At 33.7% G+C, this 24,053-nt stretch overlaps 1 protein-coding gene across 1 annotated transcript in view; it reads left to right on the forward strand.

The window, feature by feature from the left end:
* Nucleotides 1-24,053, forward strand: part of Cse1 (chromosome segregation 1) — a 239,371-nt gene that overhangs the window by 182,249 nt on the left and 33,069 nt on the right. The window contains exons 10-15 of the mRNA XM_072529922.1: nt 1,156-1,351; nt 1,408-1,511; nt 5,372-5,528; nt 5,590-5,681; nt 5,769-5,974; nt 23,671-23,768. Of these exons, the coding sequence (XP_072386023.1) occupies nt 1,156-1,351; nt 1,408-1,511; nt 5,372-5,528; nt 5,590-5,681; nt 5,769-5,974; nt 23,671-23,768 (853 nt within the window). The remainder of the gene's footprint in view (nt 1-1,155; nt 1,352-1,407; nt 1,512-5,371; nt 5,529-5,589; nt 5,682-5,768; nt 5,975-23,670; nt 23,769-24,053) is intronic.

Consider the following 24,053-nt stretch of genomic DNA (forward strand, 5'->3'; position numbering starts at 1 on the left):
ATCTGTTACTAATAAAAATAACTAAACGTGCGATAATAGTGCTTCATATATCACCATACCATTGTCAATTCATCCAGTTTATATATATATATATATATATATATATATATATATATATATATATATATATATATATATATATATATATATATATATATATACCCGGTATTTAGGCGGCACACGCCCTTCCGGTAGGGATCTATGGAGGAGTATCACCGAGCCGCAAGCCCTTATCTCTTGCCGTACTGCTCCACCATAGGCCGATCAGATACCAGCATATTCCAGACTAAGCCGCAGATTCATTTAGAATTTTAAACTGCTGCGTTAGCCTTTTTGTTTTCTGTTCACCGAGCTGGGGATTGAACTGACATCTCTCGCATTGAAGCGAAGGAGAAGCCAGCCGCCCAGCCCGCTTGGCTATCCGATCGACCATCCAGTTTATAATGTCACAAATAAAAGGATATGTAACTAGATTTCATTTAAAATAAAAGACTTTAGTGAGCTTATGAACTACTAATTGACAACGGTAACTGCAGAATACTGGACAGGTGCTGTGAGTCGTTATTAAAGAAGAGTAAATATTTCGGATAACTTCAGAAGAGACCATAGAACCAATAGTGATTTTCCTATACTTTTCCGATGATTCTTTTATTTTATGCGAAGCGGATGATGTTATAGATTAAAATAAATTTTCTATCTCCTATAAACAAAGCCACTGACGCAATGTTTATTCTTTAGAATCATTTTCAACAGTATTTGAACTTTACTACTCTATCGTATTTTGGGCTCAAATGGAAAGGTATTGTGATTTATGCTTATTTTATGATCTGAGTATGTATCTGAGTTGAGTTTGACATCTCAAAGTTATACCCAATTATCAAGTATGCCGGATCAAATAATGACGGATTAGAGACTGTGTACTAGAAATGTAAATAAAATATAACACTATTTAAACCCTGCTAGGTTTTATTTTAAACATGGATTTACATACAATAATATGATTAGAAATACTGCTACATAACCACATGCTTTAGCAGCAGAATTTTTGTATTTACAGAAATATGGTATAATTCTTTTCATTGTATATTTAAAATCTAAACTAAAAGGATCGCAATCTAAATCAACAAAGATAATATCGTGAATTTTCGTTTTTAGTTAATGATTTGCCCGTTTTGAAAGCAGATGCCATAAAATACATCATGACGTTTAGATCAGTGCTTCCAAATGCGATCGTTATTTCTACGATTCCACAATTAATTAGGCATATGACTAGCGAAAGTGCGGTGGTACACACTTATGCCGCTTGTACATTAGAAAAAATTTTAATTATAAAGGCCAATAATCAGCCAATGTAAGTTAAAGATATATAACATTATGTAATTATTCACTAAAATAATTATTTTTTAGAGTTACTGGTGCCCATTTGGAAGCTTTTACTACAACGCTTCTAACAAATCTTTTTGGAATACTAGAAAAACCTGTTTCAGAAGAAAATGAGTATGTTATGAAAGGTAATATAATTCTTATATCAAAATAACAAATTTCTTCTATATGACATATTTATAATATATACGGGGTCTCTCCCAAAAGTATCCAACGATCGTTAATAAATTTTACGCCAAAAGCGGTTCAACACCGTCTGTGGCTTACGAGCCTACAATTGTAACCTCTTCATGCGACATATATCGCAGTTATCAACAGGAAATATCAAATTTGTAATAGTATGCTTTTGTATACATTATCTTTTCTGCGTTAGTTGCCTTTTGTTATTGATGAAAATGACGGAGATATGTAAGCAAGAAATTGCATTAAATTTTGTTTTAAACTCAAAAAAAGTTAGCGAAAACTATTCAAATAATGGACAAGTACTTTGGAGATGAATGTATGGGGAACATACTTCAGTTGGTTGCCCTAGCTAGAATACGGTCTTGGAATTATGAAATATTGTGTTTCAGAGTAGGGAGAAAAACTAACCAACTTATAACCCATAATTTGGAAACATAATCGTGTGTATGTGTCAAATGTATTCCAAAATCTCTCAAGGCACATCAGAAAATGTTTCTCCGCTGACCAATAATCCTTTCGAATCACTCTTGTTTTTGACATGATAGTTAAGGCTTTAATTTTGCCATGAGTGCTTCGGATTCCATCTATTATCCAAGATATTCAGCTATGCTTGGATTGTCTCAATTTGGCATTAATTCCAAGTAAATAATCAGTGTACTATCATTGTCAGATACGATAGTTAGGACGCTAGACCAAATAGATAGGAAAATGCAGGGCGTAAGACCAAAAGGAAGACCACGGAAAAAGGTGAGAGAAAGAGAGAGATTGAGAGAGGGGGGGGAGAGACATTGAGAAAGAGGGGGAGAGAGATTGAGAGAGATTGTGAGAGAGGGGGAGAGAGATTGAGAGAGAGGGCGAGAGGGGAGAGAGATTGAGAGAGAGAGGGGAGTGGCATTGTCAGATACTTTTTTACTTTAGAGCGGCAGTCAACAGGGTCCGCATAGCCATGATGATTTCCAATCTTCGATAGAAGATGGAACTGAAAGAAGAAGAACTGCTTGTTTAGATAGTAAACTAGAACCAGTTATTTATTTAATATATTTTGGGAATCAAGCCCAAATGAAAAATTGGAAATACTTTCAGTTATTTCCGTGGTTCTAATTTCTTAGCTGTCGACAACCATTCCCAAGTGTTAAGATCTTTGTACTTCTTGGAATGGCTATTGTTCAATTTTTATAAAATATCTGTTGTATTTATTTCTTGCGACTAGCATAGATGTATTTTGTCTTTTCTTTATTTATTGTTAATCCTTTAATTCTTGCTTCCGCAGTAAGAGTTTTCAGTGCTTGTTTCAGACTTATGTTTTATAATACCAGATCGTCTGCATATCCTTTAATTTGCGTAGAGCTCTATGTAAATAGCTTTCTAATTCCTGTTTCTGGTAATCCAGTTTTCTTTATTGCTGCGTCTAGTATCATATTAAAAAGTGTCATAGACAGACGGTCTCCTTGCTGTATACCTAGTTATATGTTGATTTTGTTCGTATTTACCTCGTCTGTTGTGATCTCCGTTACAATGGAGTTGCACATCGCGATTTTCGTTAATCTGATAATTTTTATTGGCACCTTAATATTTTTTATTTTCACTAAAACGTGGTGTCTATGAATAAAAGGTTATAAAAAAGGAATACATTGTAGGTATAGGTCTATCTATCATATTATTGATCAGACGTTACTTACTTATCAATAGCACTTGATCAAATGCCTTAATAGATGTATGGCGTTTATGCTTGATTTCCCCCTTTTCTAAAGATCTCCTAACATTGTCCGTCTATTGAGTTTTTTGTGCATTTTTCTAACCTATTTTCTAAGATATTCGACAATATTTTGTACGTCGTTTACAGTAGCAAATTTGTCTGTACTTGTTGATGTTTGTTGTGTCTTCTTTTTCTAAATAGTTATTATTTACCTTTTCTTCTTTTAAAATCGGTGGCATCAGTTCTTCTCCGTTTTTTATTAGCTCAATATCATTCCACCCTGTTACATTTCCTGATTTTAGCCCTTCCACTATTGTAAGTCAATTCCTTATAAATGGGAATTCCTTTCGCATCATCCATTTTATCTTTAATCCCTTAATGATTTTATATAAATTTCAGAACTGTTGGATCCCTGTTGACTTTCCTGATTTTTGTATTGTTTGTTATCCTATTTCAGTTCTGTTGTTCCATTTATATTCATTTAATTTTTCTTTTGTTATTTTAAATTCATTTAATTTTTCTTTTGTTTTTTCGTTGCATTTATTGTCAAACCACCCTTGCGATATTTATTTGTCGGGGTCTAATCGTTTTCGCAAAAATTGTACTGCCATCGAAACGCTCAGATTAGAATAATTAACGACCAACTGTTACGTAAATACGTATGAACATAAGGAGAGTAATAAGTCAAGCCTATGTGCTGTGCCCTATATTATTTAAATTGTGCTCAGATTTAATATTTAGAAGAACACTAGAAAAGTGGCCGCAGTAATAGAAAATACTGGTATGCAAATATCAAATAAGCAGATGACACCTTACTCATCGTCTGATTACAAAACATTGTAAGTCAGGAAAATGAGGCATGTCACATGATTAAGTTAAACGAAAAAAAAAATGATAATCAAGGTTAAACAAAATATTCCATTGCCACTAACGATAACTGGAAAAATATTAGAACAGGAATTTCTCAACTTAGGGATAGTTTTATTAGACAGGGGATTTCTTTTAGATTTACATCTCATTATGTAGCTAAGACTAAAATGTTTTAATACCACCAGTATCACTTTATGTATTCGAGATATTGATGCTAAAGAGTGCTAGTATGAATAAACTAAAAGCCGTCAAGATGTGGGTTTATCGTTGAATCTAGAAAATACCTTGCGATTCCAAGATTGTCGAATGAAACTCTTCAACGAATAAATAAAATCTTATCAGTTATAAACCCAAGAAAAAAGAAGTTTCCAGGAATATCTGAAGAGATGGCCGAAATGAAAAACATCAGACAATGGACCAAGCTAGGCTTCGAAGAAGCTATACCAGCAGCAGAAGATAGGAAAAGTTTTGCCAGAGTAATTGAGACAGCGTTCAAATAAGAAGAATCTTCTGTGCTAGTTTTGATGTTATTATAATTATTTTCTATGTCTTTCGTTTCAAATATTCCTAGCATTCTCGGTAAATATTCTGTACATTTACTCTTTATTTTCTAGGGTTTAGTTTGCCTAGTTTCTTTACTAATTTGGTTGAAAACGTTTTTTTGTTATTTTCATCTTTATTTTTGCCTTGACTAATATGTGGTTCCAGTCAACATTTTCTCCTCTATACTCTCTTTATACGACCTGAAATCTAATATTTTTGAATGAATGTATATATATTTTTCACGGTAGATTGCATTTTCTCGTCAAATTCGTTTTTTCTTGATTGTTTTCTTTCCTTCCACTTCTTTCTTATTTTTCTCTTTCTCAACCTTAACGATGAAATCCCCTAATATCATCAGTATGCATTTGTGGATATTTCTCCTCGTTTATTATATCTCTTATTTATATCCTGTTAAATGCCTTCACTTAATCTATCCTACGCATAAATGTCGGTTTATCTGCCTTATTATGAAAGTTGTATGCGTGTAAGATTTCCCAATTCAGAGCTTTAATTCTTCCTACAGGTAAATATTTCATTTATTTTTCTTGATATTATTCTTGTTGTTAATTTGGGTGTTGTATTATTTCTTTCTGGGCAGTTGTTAGGGACTCTTCTATCTTCTTTCTTGAAGAATATTAGCATTCTCGTTCTCGTCTATTCATCCGTTACTAATTATTTTTTTAAATGTATTTTTAGCACTGATGAGAACATTTTCTACATTACAAGAAAGAGTCCTACCATTCTTGAACGTCGCATTGCCAAAATTAACAGAAAAGCTACAATTGGTTGCAAAAAATCCATCAAAACCTCATTTTAACCATTATCTTTTTGAAACATTTTCATTGGCCATAAGGTAAGAAATTGTTTAGTTTTAAGTGTTTGTAACTATTGTAAAATTATTTATTCATTTTAAGAATCGTATGTAAGGCAAATCCCACTGCTGTTACAGCATTTGAAGATATATTGTTTCCCATTTTTCAAGGAATTCTACAGCAGGATATTCAAGGTAAGGCTTTATATGAACCATATATAAGACTCATGGTCCACTTTAACCAATCAGTGCTGTCTTAAATACTTTGTGTATTCTTTTCAGAATTTATTCCTTATGTATTTCAAATTCTTTCTCTTTTGATGGAGAGTACACCTCAAGGTAATAATCTGGAACCCTACATGCAGCTTTTACCATTCTTGTTGGCTCCTGTGCTATGGGATAGACCTGCTAATATTAGTCCACTAGTAAGATTATTATGCGCTTTCGCTCTACAAGCAGCTCCACAAATTGTATCGCAGGATAAAGTGGTAAGTTAATAATTATTACTTTATTTAATTATTCTGAACTACGACTTGTAATAAGTAAAGTAATAGGTAATGTCAAGTATTTTATTTTGATATATCATAAGTAAACATTTTGTTGCCTCTCTCACTCATAGGTCTACGACTACAACAAATCTTGTAGTTGATAAAGTAGTGAAAATAAATGAAGTTGGTTCCAAAGATCTCGAATTTAACCCTTGCAAATCCACTGTGGTGTTGTAAGGAGTAGGTTATTTAATATTGTAAAATTCAGTTAAAAGTGGATTAGTATTAAATAATATGAATACTTATTTGGTTCACTATTGTGAGTTACAAAATTCAAACAAATAATTGTTTGTTTTTATTTGTTTTTATTTGTTTTTTTTTTTAATTTGGAATGTAAAGAGACTTGACTCTTCTACTCTTTACGTAGTATTGTTATTGCAAAAATCCACTTTTACATTCAGTGCGATGTAGCGCTCGCCGACAAAATAATAATTATTTAAAAAGCAAACGAATCGCACATAAGTTGTTAATGAATATTAAGTCATTTATTTTGTAACAAACTGAAGAGCGCTGAATTATTATGAAAAAAAAAAATAAATAAATCGGTTAAGTAAAGTTATTGAAGGAATTAGTTCCCAACAAGCAGTAAATATCACGGAATCAAATTATTAAAAGCCAGCAATACATTCTTATCTGGGCTCATAGGCTGTGGTCCAAAAAGCAAGATTTATAATATCATTGCAGCTTCATTGGAAAAACTAAGAAAGTTTTTGATTTTTAAAATTTTTTGAAAAAAAATTTTAAAACGTTAGTGGAACTTTTAATAGATATATTATTAAAGGGTTCAGTGGAGTACAAGACTTTTTTATGGGGTTACAGTAAGAAAATATAAAACCAACTTATGTTTTTTATATGGGACACCCTATATATTTTGACATTTTTCGTTTACATTTTTAATTCTTTCACCTGAAGCTACTCTGCAAATAAAATGTTTAAAGTTGACGTCATATTAAAGGCATTTAAAAATAAAACACGCAGTAACGCATTTTTTCGTTGTATTACTATTATGTTAATATTTTATTCACAGTTTTATTTAGCAAAAATAAAAATCAGTAACTATTTAACGTGAAAGTAAAGTGAATACTTAACTGCTTATTGTTGGTTCAAAGTGAATTAAAATGTTTTAATTATTGATTCCATTAAATAAAATTATCACGAAATAGAACACACTGTATGCTATTACCTATTTCAAGTGTTGTCAACAAAAACATGAAAGTGAAAATTATGAAAAATACGACATGCGTTTGGTTAATTCCAAAATAATGTTACTGCTGCATCTGAATTATATTTGCAACTTGGTGTTGCAATGGGTGTTCCAAAGACAGATGCTAAAGAGCGTTTCACGTTAAGAAAATAACATTGCGGATATAGGACCATGTATTTCTTATGGACGATAGAAGCGCAACGATGTCAAGATGAACACAAGCCAGATTCAGGGTTGTATTATTTGTATTTTCGTTTCCACAGACATGAACGTTCTCTGAGACTACATAATGATAATAAGGCTTTGTGGTTCTTCAATTGTTATTCTGACTTTACAGTTAAATGTTAATTGAAAATGGAAATTCAAAAATTAAGCTAAGGGAATATCTTGGACATCCGTGCAAAACAAATTGTTTTAAATGTATTTAATTATCATCTAAGCTTAAGAAGTGGTGAAAGTGTTGAAGTGGTGAAAAAAAAAACAAGAAAACGTACCAAAAGTAAAGTGAACAACAGAAAGTTCACTTACGATGCAGTAGTTCATACGCGGCTACGTGCCATCGTGCATAGTTTTTTCTTTAAAAATTTACCGCCGAAATTGAACAAAGTTTTTGCACTGGTTAAAAAAGACAAAGATTTAGCAAACATGTCACGCACAACAATGTGGAGAATACTCCATGAAATGAACTTTGTTTTTTGCAAACGAGGAGTAAAGTCAAGCATGATTGAACGGCCCGATATTCTAAAATGGATGCATCAGTACTTATTTGCGTAAAATAAAAAAATTTCATTCTCAAGGATACACCGTCGTTTATTTGGACGAAACTTGGGTGAATGTTGGACATAGTGTTTCTAAAGAATGGAAGGACCTCTCAGTGACTTCAACCAGGGATGCGTTTGTTAAGGGGTTGTCAACAGGCATAAAACAGCCGACACAACGAAGCCCCCGATTTTTTATAGTGCATGCAGGTAGCGAATTGGGCTTTGTATAAGATGCTGCTTTTTGATTTTTAGCTAAAAAAAAACTCAGCGGACTATCATGATGAGATGGATGGTCCTATATTTGAACAATGGTTTAAGGAAAAGCTGCTTCCTAATCTTCCAGAGAAAAGTGTTGTGGTGATGGACAACGCTTCGTACCATTCGAGGAGAGAAGAAGTGATTCCGACACAAGCCTTCAATAAAGATCAAATTAAGACGTGGTTGCTGGAGAAAGATATCTTTTTTGAAGAAGATTATTTAAAATCAGAGCTCATGGAAGTCGTAAACACATACAAAGAAAAATACATAAAATATAAAATCGACGAGATGTGCATAGAGAAAAATGTTGCCATTCTGAGACTACCTCCATACCATTGTGAGTTAAATCCAATTGAAATAGTATGGAGTCAAGTCAAAAGACATATTGCCTCACACAACACAGAGTTTAAGGCCGCCGCTATGGAACAATTAATAAGAAATGCATTTGGTGTAGTAACAGTGGAAAACTAGAAAAACTCTGGTAAACTTGGTATTAAGGAAGAGCAAAAATTTTGGGTTATTGATGGGTTGATGGACGATATTGATCCTGTGGCAATAAATGTGACGGTTGACAGTGACAGTAATGAAAGTGATAACGATGATAGAGAAGATGAGGATGATGTTAATATGTAGTGAGTAAATTATGTGATAGTGTGCACATCGACGGACACAATTTGCCAAATCCGAAAAGTCTTATAGTGAAGTGACTAGTGATAAGTGTAGTAGTGTCTGGGGACTCGGGAGACTGAAACCTCAGAAGCACTGAAGAAGACATTATAGAGGATGTCGAAAGCTCGTCCCAATGGATATCGACGCGGTTCAACCCGGAAGACTGGTTAGTTTAATATTAATTTTTATAGTAGTATTATTCTTAGCTCTAGGTTTAATATATATATATATATATATATATATATATATATATATATATATATATATAAATTTTAGTATCGCGTCACGTTGTTTGCATAGATTGCAATAAATCAGTGCTTTGTTTGTCTTCCGTGGAGAACCATCTCTAAATGAAGCCAAATGTTCGTTTAAAATTTTTTTAATCTTCGTACCTACTAATATGAACATTATTTTCTGCAGAGTTTGTGTGTTTTTTGTTTTTTTTTTGTTAAGTTAGTTTTAAATAGTGTAAAGTTTACAGTAGATATATAATAACATCGATAATATACTACATATTGATTTCTAAGTTATGAACTATTAACATCTGTATTTCTTATAAACTCTATGTCATCTGTTATATTTTAGATAACTGATGAAGCTTTAGAAATGTAAAGCGAAACTTCTTCGATAAACTTATGAAGTAGTTGACTTCTTTTGTTATTTGCCAAATATATATATTATTGTGATATTTAAAGTCTTGGTGCGCCAAGCAATAATTAGCTAATTAATTTTTTTGATTAATTAAAATTATTTAAATGATATGATTATGACTCTATCACAATTTTTAATTCTTTTATCTCAGGGTTAAATTCGTGCTTCAATATCTATGCTATTACATGTGAAAGGTAAGGTCCAGAGAATACCGGAATAATAAAAAACACATATGATCTAACACTATATATTGAAATAAAAAATAATGAAATAATTCACACTCAAAAGTTTTCAATAAACAAATCTCATATAAGGATTCTCAAAATTTTGTTCTCCGTACGTGAACAATCAAAATTAATGGTACAAACAATATTCATTGAAAACTCAAAATCCCAAACTATTCTAACTCTCCTAATCAAAATATTTATATCCTTTCTAAATTACGTGTAAAATTGTGTTATCAATAAAAGAAAAAAACTGCAGAAAACAAAAATATCTCTCTCTGATGATGAGTGGTCCAAATCCTTGTTCCTTGTAGACTGTATTATCTCCTCTCAACCGCTCCCTATGTAATCAGCAATCTTACAACAGATTGTTGCAAGTATATCGTCCTTAATGATCTTCAAAAGCAACAATCATTCAAATTATGATAGCCTTTCTCCTCTCGATAAACTGAATCTCTCGTTGGCCCGAGTGAAAAATTGACTCTTGGAATATCTTCTCTTTACGATAAACTGAATCTCTCGTTGGCCTGAACAGTGACTCTTGGAATATAAGTAGGAAAATATGACTTACAATATTTTGCTGCTTCAGCTTCTGTCAGATACACTAACTCCACAAAAACTCACTAACATTCAACACTACTGCTTGCTACATCTCGGGAACAGCCAGAGAACAATCACTGTTCGTCTTACAGACTTGGAAACCAACTGATTATCTTTTCTCTCTCCTAAATCTAGCTAAACTTTCATTTTTACATACCTAACCCACCTTTTTCAATCTCCGCCAATCAAAACTCGTCACAATTCCCCCATTTTTTCATTTCGATAACAAACAAATTTTTACCTATAATTATAAATTTCCTAAAACTTATTTACAAATAATATTTTTCTATAATTCTTAAAAACTAACAAAAACCTCTTTCTATAATCCCTTCTATTGTCTTTAATCACTGCATTAATGTATTTTGAAAAACCCTGTTCAATTGTCTTTGGCTTTCACTTAAACTTATGCGGGTCACTCAAGTATAATAAAGAAATAATTCATGTATAGCTTACATTTTGTTTAGTACAGGTAATCCAAGAATTTAATAACTTTCCTTCTTCGAAATGTTTGTTGGTTATTATCCTACTTATCTGAATTATTTTAATGTTTTTGAACTTTGAAATATTTTAATTAACCCAATATTTTTCTCGATTTTACATATCATAACAAAATATATATATATATATATATATATATATATATATATATATATATATATATATATATATATATATATATTTAAATTATATTCAATGGTTGAATAGCAGAGGTTTTATCGGTCAATAATTGGCAAATAAAAGTCGTCAACTACTTTATTGATTTATTCGAATACGTTTCGCTTTTATTTTTAAAAGCATCATCAGTTCACTACAAATAAAAAAGATTTTAGAATATAAGTAAACAACCAACAGGGTTCATACTTACAAAAACAATTTGTAGGGTTTTTTAGATGTTATAAAAACTCTACGATAACTTAACATTAAAGATTAACAACTAAACGAAACAAAAAAATACAAGAAAAACTGTAAGAACACTAGTTCATTTGATTTTAACCGAAGGACAGTTTTTCTACAGTTTTTTTTTGTATTTTTTTGTTTCGTTTCTCTCGTTTAGTTGTTAATCTTTAATGTTAAGTTATCGTAGAGTTTTTATAACATCTAAAAAACCCTACAAATTGTTTTTGTAAGTATGAACCCTGTTGGTTGTTTACTTATATTCTAAAATCTTTTTTATTTGTAGTGAACTGATGATGCTTTTAAAAATAAATGCGAAACGTATTCGAATAAATCAATAAAGTAGTTGACGACTTTTATTTGCCAATTATTGACCGATAAAACCTCTGGTATTCAACCATTGAATATAATTTAAATTTAATCAATGGTCGTATTTTTTGCTATGTCTATGTATATATATATATATATATATATATATATATATATATATATATATATATATATATATATATATATATATATATATATATATGGACACTAAATAGAATGGACACTAAATAGAAAAAAGACTGGAATAACCACATAAGCAGAATGGGAGTGACACGTGTGGTCAAAATAGCAAGAGATAAATCATTAATCGGTGGAAGAAGTATCGGCCGACCGCGCAAAAGATGGCGTAACAACCTTGTAATTGGGATACCCTGTGTATTTCAAAATAATTTTAAAATGTAGCTTTTATCAACTTACAAACTAATAATTTAATTTTTTTACTCTTTCGCTGTAATCTTTCGTTCCGTTAGAGGTGATTCACACTGTATACAAGGAAAAAATTTTATGTATGTAATTGTTGTTATTACTTACATGAAAATAAAATTAAAGCTGCACTTGTTTTTTTAGTTATATCTTATTTAAAGCGTTAATCAATATGTGATGTTAAACAATAGTGAAATTTAACTATTTTTATTAGACCTATAATAAATGCATACCTATATCTGTCAATTAAAGAAACAGGTATTTATAATGCATTATTTTGTATTCAACTATACATATCCTTTATTAGTGAAATTAATTAACTGCAACTACACAGTGCTGAATACGGCTCTGATTAGAATGAATCATATATTGACAATCTAATAAACCGCATGCCTGAGAGTTTTGGCAACACTGATCTCCATAAGCCTAATGATATTTTCTTAACGTGAAACGCTCATTAGGAGAATTTTAAGAAAACATAAATTTAGACCTTATCATACAATTTTTCGACAAAAATTATACCCAAACGATTATTTGAAAAGGATATAATTTGCAGAGTGGTAAATAGGAAAATGTATTAAAAATCCTAATTTTTATTCAAAGGCAATATTTAGCGGAATAGAAAAATAAATAACTTTATTTTTCAATAGCGGAGGAAAAAATAGAGTGTTCGTCACATGCTTTGTGGTAAATAAAAAGAGGAAAGATCTAATCGTTGACTTCAAACTAATTTCAGAGAGAATATGCATACTAAGAATAAGGGGAAAATACCAAAAAATTACATTTATAAACATACACCGGCTGAAGAGAAAAACATAGAAATAAAGGAAAACTTCTATATTCAAATAGACACAGTATTCGAAAATATTCCCAAATACGATGTAAAAATAGGTGATGTTAATGCAAAAATACGAAAAGAAGAAATATACGTACCCATAATAGGAAAACATAGTTTGCATGAAGTAACGAACGAAAATGGTCACTTCTTAATAAATTTGCAGAAGGAAGAAATATGATCATTATGAGCACGTACTTCCAACACAAAAGGTACCGTAGAGATCGCCACATGGGAAAACTGTACACCAAATAGATCATGTGCTCGTCGAAAAAAAAAACATGGAAAATGTATAAAGAGCATAAGAACATACAGAGGACCAGATGCCGACACAGATCATTTTATAGTTGGAATACAAATGAAGCAGCTGATACCAGTTCTTAGAAATCAGCGGGAAAAAACACAAAACAACTAAACTTATTAGAGTACTGTCAGAAGAAGAACAAAATAAATATGAAAGAGAGTCACTAAAGAATTAGATAATATTGCAGAAAATGGAAATATTAAACCAACATGGATGCAAATAAATGTATGACCAAAGCAGCGCAAGGCAGTAATATAAATATAAAAGACGAATACAAAGAACGGTTCGATGACGAATGTAAAACAGAACTAGATGAATGAAATAAATTAAGACTCAAAATAATGCAAGAAACAACACTAAAGATAGATAAAAAATACAATGAACAAAAAAAAGAACCAAAGAATCATAACTTCGAAGAAAAAAAATACAATGAAGATGAATTAAAATACATAGAAGAAAGCTTTGAAAATAAAGAAATTAGAAACTTATATTAAGAAGTGAAAAATGATAGAAAGGGTTACCAAAGAAAACCGGTACACTACAAAAACAAAAATGAAAGGAATTTAGTAAGTGATGAAGAAATACTGAAGAGATGGAAAGAATACTTCGAAGAACTTCTAAATGAAATACCCGCAACAGAATGTGAAACAGAAGAATAAGAACTGCAACAAAATACCGATCAAGAACGAAAAGAGAAAAGACAATCTAATGAAAAAGAAATAATAGAGAAATTAAAGAAAAATAAGAGCCCAGCAAAGGATGAAGGAACAGCTGAAATGTTCAAATATAGAAGACCAGTACTAATGAAGCACTTGGAAAAGTTGCTAAAAGAAATATGGAAACCAGGGTGCATACCGAAAGAATAGGCCGAAGCCACACTGCGCTCAATTCACAAAAAAGGCAACAAGATATATAAAGAAATAGGAAAATATCAATGTGGATTCAGAAGAGGGCACAGCAGAGTAGATCAAAATTTCTTGCTGTGTGGAATACAAGCGAAAAGTTATGAATACGAGAAATCTACAGTGGCCCTATTCAACGACTTTGAACAAGCTTTTGACAGAATAAAACGGAAAGAAATATACAAGCCACTACGTGAAATAGAAATTAGTGAAAAATTACTAAGAACGATAAATCGAAGATCAAACTCAAAAAAAAAAACAGAAAATAAGATTAAAATAAACAGAAAAGAAACAGGTAAGTTGAAGACAAGGGCGAGGGGGTGCGACAAGGAGACCTACTGTCATCATTGTTGTTCAGTATCCTTCTTGAAATTATCGTTCTTCTTCTCATTGCGCCGTCTCCTTTCGAAGGTTGGCGATCCAAATGGCAATTGTAGTTTTGGAAACTGCTGCGCGAAAGATCTCTGCGGATGAGCGGTCGAACCATCTCCTCAGGTCTTTCAGCCACGAGTCTGGCATCTTCCTACTGATCTTTTGCCCTGTACTTTTCCTTCCAGTATAACTTGAAGTAATTCATATCTTTTGCCTCTCAACACATGACCCAAGTATTGCATTTTCCTCTCTTTGATTATTCTTAGTAATTCTTTTTGTTCACACATGCGACGAAGTACCTCAACATTAGTAACTCTTTATACCCATGAAATCCTCAACATTCGTCTGTATATATACATCTCAAAGGCATCTATTCTTTTTTCTATTTCAGAGTCCATTGTCTAACTTTCACAGCCATACAGTAAGACAGAAAAAAGGTAACATCTGATCATTCGGATTCTAAGCTGTAGACTAAGGTCTGATCTTGTAAAAAATGTTTTCATGCTCATGAATGTTTTCCTTGCTTGTTCGATTCTTGATAGGATTTCTTTTTTTGGATTACACTGACTATTGATATTTGTTCCCAAATATTTTATGGAATTTACCTGTTCTATTATTTGACCCTTGGCATACACCTGTACGTTTATTGATGTCTTTGAAAATACTAAAGTTTTAGTTTTGGAAACGTTTAGATGTAAACCGAACATTTCGCTGTGGTGAACTACCGCATTTATTATATTTTGTAGTTCTTGTGCGTTGCTTGCTATTAAGACCGTATCATCAGCATATCTGATGTTGTCTATGCTGATTCCGTTAATCTTAATTCCGCCTTGGACCTCGTCTAATGCTTCTCTGAATATAGACTCCGAATACAAATTAAAGAGTAGCGGTGATAAGAGGCAACCCTGTCTCACTCCTCGTCGGATTTGTATGTCTTCGGATGTTGTGTGCTCTATTTCAATTGTTGCCGTTTGGTGCCAGTATAGTTCTGAGATAATTCGCAAGTCTTGTTCGTCAACTCCAGTTGTTCTCAGAATTTCGATCATCTTTTGATGGTTAACGCAGTCAAATGCTTTTCGATAGTCAATAAAACATGCATATACATCTACATTCATGTCTCTGCATCTTTGCGTTAACACATTTAAAGCAAAAAGAGACTCTCCTGTTCCCAATCCGTTTCGAAATCCGAATTGAGTGTCACTCATCTGGAACTCGCACTTGTAAATTCGTGTATGGATAATTCTGAGAAAAGTTTTAAGGACATGAGACATCAAGCTTAATATTCGATAATCATCGCATTGTGAGGAATTCGATGTTTTTGGTAATGCTACGAATGTTGATTTTAGCCAGTCTGTTGGTATTTTACCTGTGTCATATATCTTATTGAATAGTGCTGTCATTAAATCTAGGCTTTTACTTTCGTTATCTGCAATTAGTTTATTATTTCGACATTGATACGGTCTGGACCGGTGGCTTTTCCATCTTTCTGAGATTTTACTGCGTGAATCACTTCTTCTTTGGTTATTTCTGGGCCTTTTTCATTTATTCGATTTATCTGTGGATGGTGGAGAACAAGGTCTATCGTCGTCAAAAAGAGTTTGTATGTATTCTTTCCATCTCTCTAGTTTGTCTTCTGTTCCCATAATTATTTCGTTATTATCATTTTTTAATATTGTTGCTTGTCTCTTTTTGTGTCTACCTGCCATCTCTTTTACTTTTTTATGAATATTAAAGGTGTCGTATTGAAGTTGTTCGATTTCTAGGCATTTTGTTGACATCCAGTTTTCTTTCGCCTCCCTGCACTTTTTCTAATGATTTTGTTGATTCGCTTGTATTCTATTGGGCTTGTTTTATGTTTTCGTCTTACGTCCATGAGGTCCATGATCTCTTGCGTTATCCATTCTTGTTTTTTGTTGTGTTTTATGAACCCGATGTCTTCTTCTTGTATCTTTCTTATTTTTGTTTTTAGAGCAGTCCATGTTACTTCAATGTCTGTCTGTACCAAGTTTTCGATCGTTTTTATTTCTTCCTCAAGCTTGATACTTATTTCTTTTTGCTGTTCAGGGTTCTTCAGTTGTGAGATGTCTATTTTTCTTGTCACTGTTTTCTTTTTGACTTTGAGAAATCTTTTTAATCTAAAATCCATTATAACTGGATTGTGATGGCTATGTATATCAGCTCCAGGGTATGTTTTCGTAGATTGTATGTACTTCTTAAAGGTGTTATTGAGCAAAATGAAGTCAATTTGATTTCTAACAATTTTGTCTTTTCTGTCTGCAGGTGATTTCCATGTGTATAGCCTTCTAGGATGTTGTTTGAAGAAGGTATTGGCTATTAACAGATTGTTTTCTACGCAGAATTATACAAGTCTATCTCCTCTATTATTTCTGGTACCTAGACCGTATGTTCCTGTGTGGTCTCCTTCAGCACCACGACCAATTTTAGCGTTAAAGTCACCCATGATCATCGTTATCTCACCTCTTTTTGTCAGTCTCATTATTTCATCTATGTTGTTTCGATTTTCAACAAATTTTTCGATTTCTTCGTCTTACTTGTCACTTGTTGGAGCATAGACCTGAATAATATTTAGTTTTCTGTGAGTTGTTTGTAATTTCAACATTGCTACTCTATCATTTAGAGGGATGAAGTCTATGACTGATTGAGCAATTTTGTTCGACACTAATATAGCAGTTCCATATTGATGTTCTGGGTCGGTTTCACCTGAATAGTATATGTATCCATGTTTTGTTTTTTGTATTCCTGATCCAGGCCATCTTACTTCACTCATCCCCAAGATGTCTATTTTCAGTCTTACCATCTCGGCTTCAGTGTTTGCCAGTTTCCCGGACATAAATAAGCTGCGTACGTTCCAGGTGGCAATGCGTACTATTCGGTCGTATATTTGTATTCTCTGTGCACTTTCTTGGGTAGTTGACAGGGGATTCTTCGCAACTTCTCCCCATTTAAGGGGTGCCCCGGACTGAGGGGCACTCTTTTTCTCGTCTGCCATTTAGATTTGTGGAAAATATAATGGGGTGGTTTTTCCGTTGCCTTCCCCATCGCAGTACCACAACCATTTAAACTGCTCCAGTCATGCTTGTGGTAATCCAGTTTCAAGCCGGTCCAGGATCATTTCCTCTACGCATTGAACTGGTACTGATGATCGCTGCTGCCCTTCACCAGCGAGGGATAGGAAGTAGGTAACCAGATTTTGGAAGGATAAAGGAATGGGACATGATTTCTCTCGGTAAGGAATTGAGAGCAAAGCATGGCTCGCGTGGGCAGGATGTAGAAAAGTGTCTACTTGCTACCCGAAAAATATTTATTGAATAAAAATACAAAAAAAACATGTGAAAATACACAAGAAATAAATGTATAAAAATACAAAGTAAAGTAAAAAAATTGTCTATAAAACTCAAACAACACTTATCTGGAACCTGGGGGGCGGATGTTACTGCATCTCCCTCTGTGGTAGGCTCCATCCACGGTCGGTGTAGCATTTCTCTCAGCGGTTCGTCTTCTTCTCTACAATCAGAGACCCATCCACTTTATCCTGGGGTTTCGTAGGCGAGTTTGCCCGGGCCTCCGTGGTATCGCCACATTTCGGGGAGGCAGGGACTGTGGCTACTTCAGGCTGTTGAGGCTTCAAGCGTCGAAGAAGGCTGACTCGTTGAGACATCTGGCACACGGAAGGCATTAGGACTGCTACAGAGCTCGATGGCGGAGTGTTAGAGTATAGCATTCTAACCTCAGTGGCTCTCCACCTTCTAACCACCTCAAGGGTCTAACCACCTTCTGTTATCTCCGGGTGCTCTGTAGAGGGCTTCGAATATCGATGTGGAATGCTCCTCTACCCAAGTCCATTTACTGGGTAAGGACTTGTAAATATTTCTGCTTCGGTGTCTTGCCTTGAAAAAGGCAAGATATTTCTTACATGACAATTTCTTCGTCGAAATAAAACACCAAGTTGAAGTCGAAAAATAACTCTCAGTCACAGAGTATAGAAAATGCAGGAAGCAGAGCCCCGAGAGAACTAAGCTCCTAAGCTCTCGGAGAGCCCGTGAGGGACTGACCTGGCTGACCTGAAAATCGCTAATATTTATATCCGCTGTTCGAGCGATAAATAGAGATTGCCAATTCAAGAGCCAATGGGAAAATTCGAGGCGGGGCGATGCGCATCGAAATGCGCACTAGTCCGCAGACTATGGTATTCGATGACAGTGTCTACGTGTAAAAATCCTCTCGACCATTACATCTGATTGACGATGCAGGGGTGTCGTTCTGGTCTTATTGACACCAATCAATTTACAAACGTTTTGAAAGAGGGTTGACTCGAAGTTTCGCCTTTGGTCGGGAACACGAAAACCACTGAAGAATTATTTAAGTACATCTGCAACGGTAGCAGCTTCTTGATTTGGTATCGCATAGGTCTCAGTCCATTTCGTAAAATAATCCATGGCTACCAGGATATATTAATTTCCATCATGCGTTTCTGGAAATAGACCTGCAATGTCGGCTGCTACTCTTTCCATAGGACTACCAAGATTGTACTGTTTCATGGGTGCACTAGTCCACCAACTGGACTATTATTGGTTGCACACATTTTACATTTCCGGCATCATCTTCTTACATCATCTTACAGTTAACCCAATAGAATCGTCCTCGAACCTTTTGCAGAGTCTTCGTAATACCAAAGTGTCCATCTGATGCACCGTCATGCAACTGACGTAATACTTTTGACGCTTTACTTTAGGTACAAGCAACTGAAACTTAGATTCTGTACCATCATCGTTCTCAAAGGTTCTGTACAGAAGATCATCTTTTAGTACAGTCAATTCCATTGGCTCCAGAAGGACTTGACTTCTGGAATACATGCACAAATGTTTTGCCAAGAAGGTCTCTCACCTCGACGCATCCAATCTAATACTCTTTTTTTACATGGATCATTTGCTTGGGCGTCTTGTAACCGTTGAGGATGCCATTGATCATTAATGACGGTGGTTCGTCTCATGGAGCAAAGTCGTTCTTCTAATTTAAGACAGTGATTACAATTTGCACTGCCGCCTCGAAAGGGCATCAGCATTTAAGTGAACTTTTCCAGCCCTGTCTTCGATCTCTTAATACTATTCTTGTAATCGTTCTAACCATCTTGCCACCTGGCTCTCTGGATTACAGAATTGTAGTAGTCATTTTAGAACGGTCTGATCCGTTCGAAGAACGAACGTTCTTCCATACAAGTATTTATGGAAATGCTCGCAAACCTTCACTATGCCTAACAATTCTCTCCTTGTAACGCAATAGTTTCTTTCTGGTTTCGACAGGACTTGGCTAAAGTAAGCGATGACTTTTTCATGTCCATCCTGGAGTTGGGATAGAACAGCTCATATTGCACTGTTGCTAGCGTCGGTATCCATGACAAATTTTTCTCGGGCAGAAAAATCGGTGGGCCTATCAGAACCATTTGTAGTTGTTCGAAAGCTTTTTGACACTCTTCAATCCATGTATATTGTTTGCCTTCTTGTGTCGTTAAGGGCTTGGAGATGTTGGCAAATCCTTTGACAAAACGTCGATAATATGTGCATAGATCAAGGAAACTTCTCATTTCGTGTTTATCTTTTGGTACCTGATTGTTGCAATTTTTTCAGGATCAACTGGTCCACCATTACCCGATACAATATGTCCCAAGTACTTCACTTCTCATCTAAACATGTGATATTTCTTCGGACTTAACTTTAAATTCACTGCCCGCAATCGTTGGAAGACTTCTGTCAGATTCTTGATATGTTCATCGAAGGATCTTCCAACTACAATTACATCATCCAAATAAACCAGGCATGTTTTCTTTGATCCTATCTTATGATCCTATCCTATCAGCCCCAACTTTTCTTAGTAAATCCATCCCCAATATAAACTAGTCGGAGATCTCGATTAATACTCTCCACTGTGGTCTGGATAATGGATACCGACATATTAGCCTCGCTATATGCATTAATTAGCTCACCAGTTGCTGTTCTAAGCCTTACTGTTGCTGGCGATAATTTAAGATGGCCTTGTACTATTTTCGAACGTTATAATCTTTGATCGACCGCTAATTACTTTCTTTCTCACGTCGGCCTCAAAAACGCCGGGTATATTTAGAAAAAAAATTGGGAATTGAAACGTACCAATGGAGATGACAGAATTTGGTACTAAAAGACAGGGGAAAAATAAAGGGCGCTATCTAGTCCTTTGTCGAGGCATGAGAAAAACTCGACACTAGACCTATGAGGATGGTTTAAGAAAGTTTAAAAAAATGTCAGGCTAAACCTCCCAAAAAAACCAAAATACATACATAGTCAAAAAGAAAAAGAAGCAAGCACACTTACCTTATATTATCGTTCTACATTCCTGTCAGGTTTACCTTCTTATTAGTTACCAGAAGAAAGGAAGATTATGAGAGAGTAATAAACAAATAAAATTAATACAAATTAACAATCTTTATTTCTTAAAAGTTCTATAAATAAAACAAGGCAAATAGCTCTAAAAAAACAAAACTGTAAATTTAGACAAATCAGGTATTAAACAAATATTCCTAAAATTAGATGGAATACTTTTATAACTGGGTAACGCTGAAAGGCGAATTTAAATAGCAAAACTTAGCAAAAATACTTACCATAATTATAGCATAATTATCATGATATTATCGATATTATAACTTACTATCTAATAAAAAAAATACCTAAAAATTAGCTGAACAAAAAGGTATTACTGAACAAACAAACTTGTAGGTTGTACAAAAAAATTGACAGACAAACTTTACACAAAAAAATCTTGCACACAATGCACTAAATACTTATGTTATAAAAGTTATATGAAATCAGGTATCTTTCTTTGGTTCTCCACATAAAAAACATTTTGCGATTGTATCTCCAAACATTTTGACAAGTTTTAAATTAAATTGAAAAACTTACATAGAACTTGGCTTTCTTTTCTCCAGCCGGCACTGACTCTAAATTTTCAGCTTAATCGAAATTTATCACTTTATTTCATCTTTGTTTAGCTGTTTACTATCTCTCGAAATGAGACATATTATTATGTACTTATTTATTATAGTCGTACTGCAGTGTAATATGGATTTTCCCATTTTGTTTTACGGGCCACGTACTCAACTGCGGCAAAAAGAACAAGCAACCCTTCCAGGTTGGACTCCCACACCTAGTACCTCTACGATTGTCAACATGGAAGTGAAGTGATGACAAAATTTATTCTCTCCCAGCCACAAGAGCTCCACCCAAATTCCAATCGTTAATCGACCGCTTTATTTTCTTTCTCACGCCGTTCTCAATTGAAGATTTAGGACAAACGCAATGATTTATTATGAGTAAAAACAAAAATAAATTTTTTTTATTAATTTTAATTTTTTTTAAGAAGCACCCAAAAATGTTTCGTTTATTAATCTTAGAAACGCAAAAAGATTAAGAAGAATTTTCGGTTCTTATTCATTCACTGTCTTTCAACCCATTGATGCAATCCACAGCTGGTATCCACAGCAATTTCTTCCAAAATGTTGTTTGGTACCTCCGGATAAGACAACAGCACTATACGAGCAACATCTGGTTCAAACTCTTGCAAATTGTTATTTGCTTATTAAATTCTACTTCTTAGTTGTGCCTGGTACACTTGTTGTAGATTAGCATCTCCATAACGTTTGTCTAGTGTCTAGTAGAGTGAACAAGGTCTGGTAATATTTTTCTTGACCCTTAGAAATCGATTGTAGGATATCCGCAGCATCGCCTCGTAAAGCAGCAGTCAAGGAAACAGCCTTTTCTTGTTCGGACCAATGATTGACTGTCACAATAGCTTCAAATTGTGTAAGGTATATGGAAGAGTTCTAAGAAGACTTTCCATGAAATGGTGGCAATTTGAATCTCATATGGTTTGTCTCTCGGTGATTCTTCTTTCACAACAGGATCTAAAACTACTGCATTAAATGGTGGTAGCGCTTTTGTATTGATTATTATGCTCTCTAACTGTTTAATATTCTCTTCTACGTCATTTACATTTTTTTGTATCTTATCGAATATTCTAGAAACTTCTTCAAATTTCTCATTTTTCGGAGTACATACTTCTTTAATAATTTGAGAAGTTTCATCGAATCTTTCATCATTCTTTCTAGAAGTTTTGTCAATCGTTTGAGAAACATTTTCGAATTTCTCCCGAACTACGCGGATGATCTCGACGATCAATACATTTCAAAAGTTTAAAAGTGGTGAACAAATCCCCTTCGTTGGCTCAGTGAAGATGTTCGTTCAGTTGTAATGGAAACACCAAATAATAGTAGCAGAGTTTATTGTAGAGACGTACACTATGGGTGTAGACCCGGGATTACTTTGAGTAGAGACTGATGAAGTTGATCGTTGAGGACTATCAAGTTCGTTGAGTGAATATTGATTGAATGCCTCTCTAGGCAAGAGATCTTAGTTTTATATAAACTTTAATTGGGTCAATATTTTCGCGGACCTCGCGTGACATGTGTATTTAATTTATGTACATAGTTTAACTTTGTCAGCACTTTTGACTGATGTACAAATTATATTATTGATAATTGACCAAATGTGTATGTAACCTAATTAACTACGTGTGTGTATTTAATAACAAATAGATTCATTCGGTCTACTGGGTGATAAAATTATACTGTCCAATTTCGGATATGAATTCTAAAGATTTGATATTGGACAAGTGGTTTTTCACTAAAAGTCACTACTTAATTTATTTTTAGATTAATAAATTATCTCACACCGTGAAACCACTGAAAAATCTTTTAAAATAAAACGAACGGTTCTAATTTGTTTAAACGATTTATTTTTAAGCGTATAGCACGATATTATCTTATCAACTAACTAAAACTAATAATAGCGCTCCTTATATACAGGAATACTAATACAAAAATCACCTGAAATAGTCCACATCTATGCGCCACCACGCGTATTTCTTACCAACACTTGTTTCGCCATCTTTGCTCGCCATCTCGAAGGTTCTCGAACATGCGTCATCGTTCTGAGGAGTACAAATGTTATGTGGGGTACGTCGAAATTAGCTTTTCGTTACATTATCATATCTTGACCTGTTATGAATGAGTGTAGAAAGGCTGGCAGTCGTATAACACAAACAAACTTGATATTTTAATACTAAGTAAAATAATTAATGTATTTAATACCTTTGTTTTATAGAGCGGATTTCTAGGAGTATTCCAGAAATTGATTGCTTCAAAAACTCATGATCATGAGGGTTTCTTTTTGATTCAAAGTATGATTCAACATTTACCAATGTAAGTATGTACTAATATTTTCTAGATCATATATCAATTATTTCTTTGGGAGTAGTGATTTGTGTTGAGTTGTAGCATTTACGCGTTTTACAATTTTAAAGAAGAATTGGTCAGCGGAAAAATTTATTATAGGGATCAACTGCATTAGATAAAAAATGCTATTTGATACGCAACAGCACTTTATATTGGGGTGGGGATAGTATAGACAAAGTCATGATACACAAATACCGATATGCTACTCAACTAATCGAAATGTGTACTCCGACGAGCATGACGTCACCTACG

Source organism: Diabrotica undecimpunctata, chromosome 4, assembly GCF_040954645.1.
Source record: "Diabrotica undecimpunctata isolate CICGRU chromosome 4, icDiaUnde3, whole genome shotgun sequence".
NCBI classification, from domain to species: domain Eukaryota; kingdom Metazoa; phylum Arthropoda; class Insecta; order Coleoptera; family Chrysomelidae; genus Diabrotica; species Diabrotica undecimpunctata.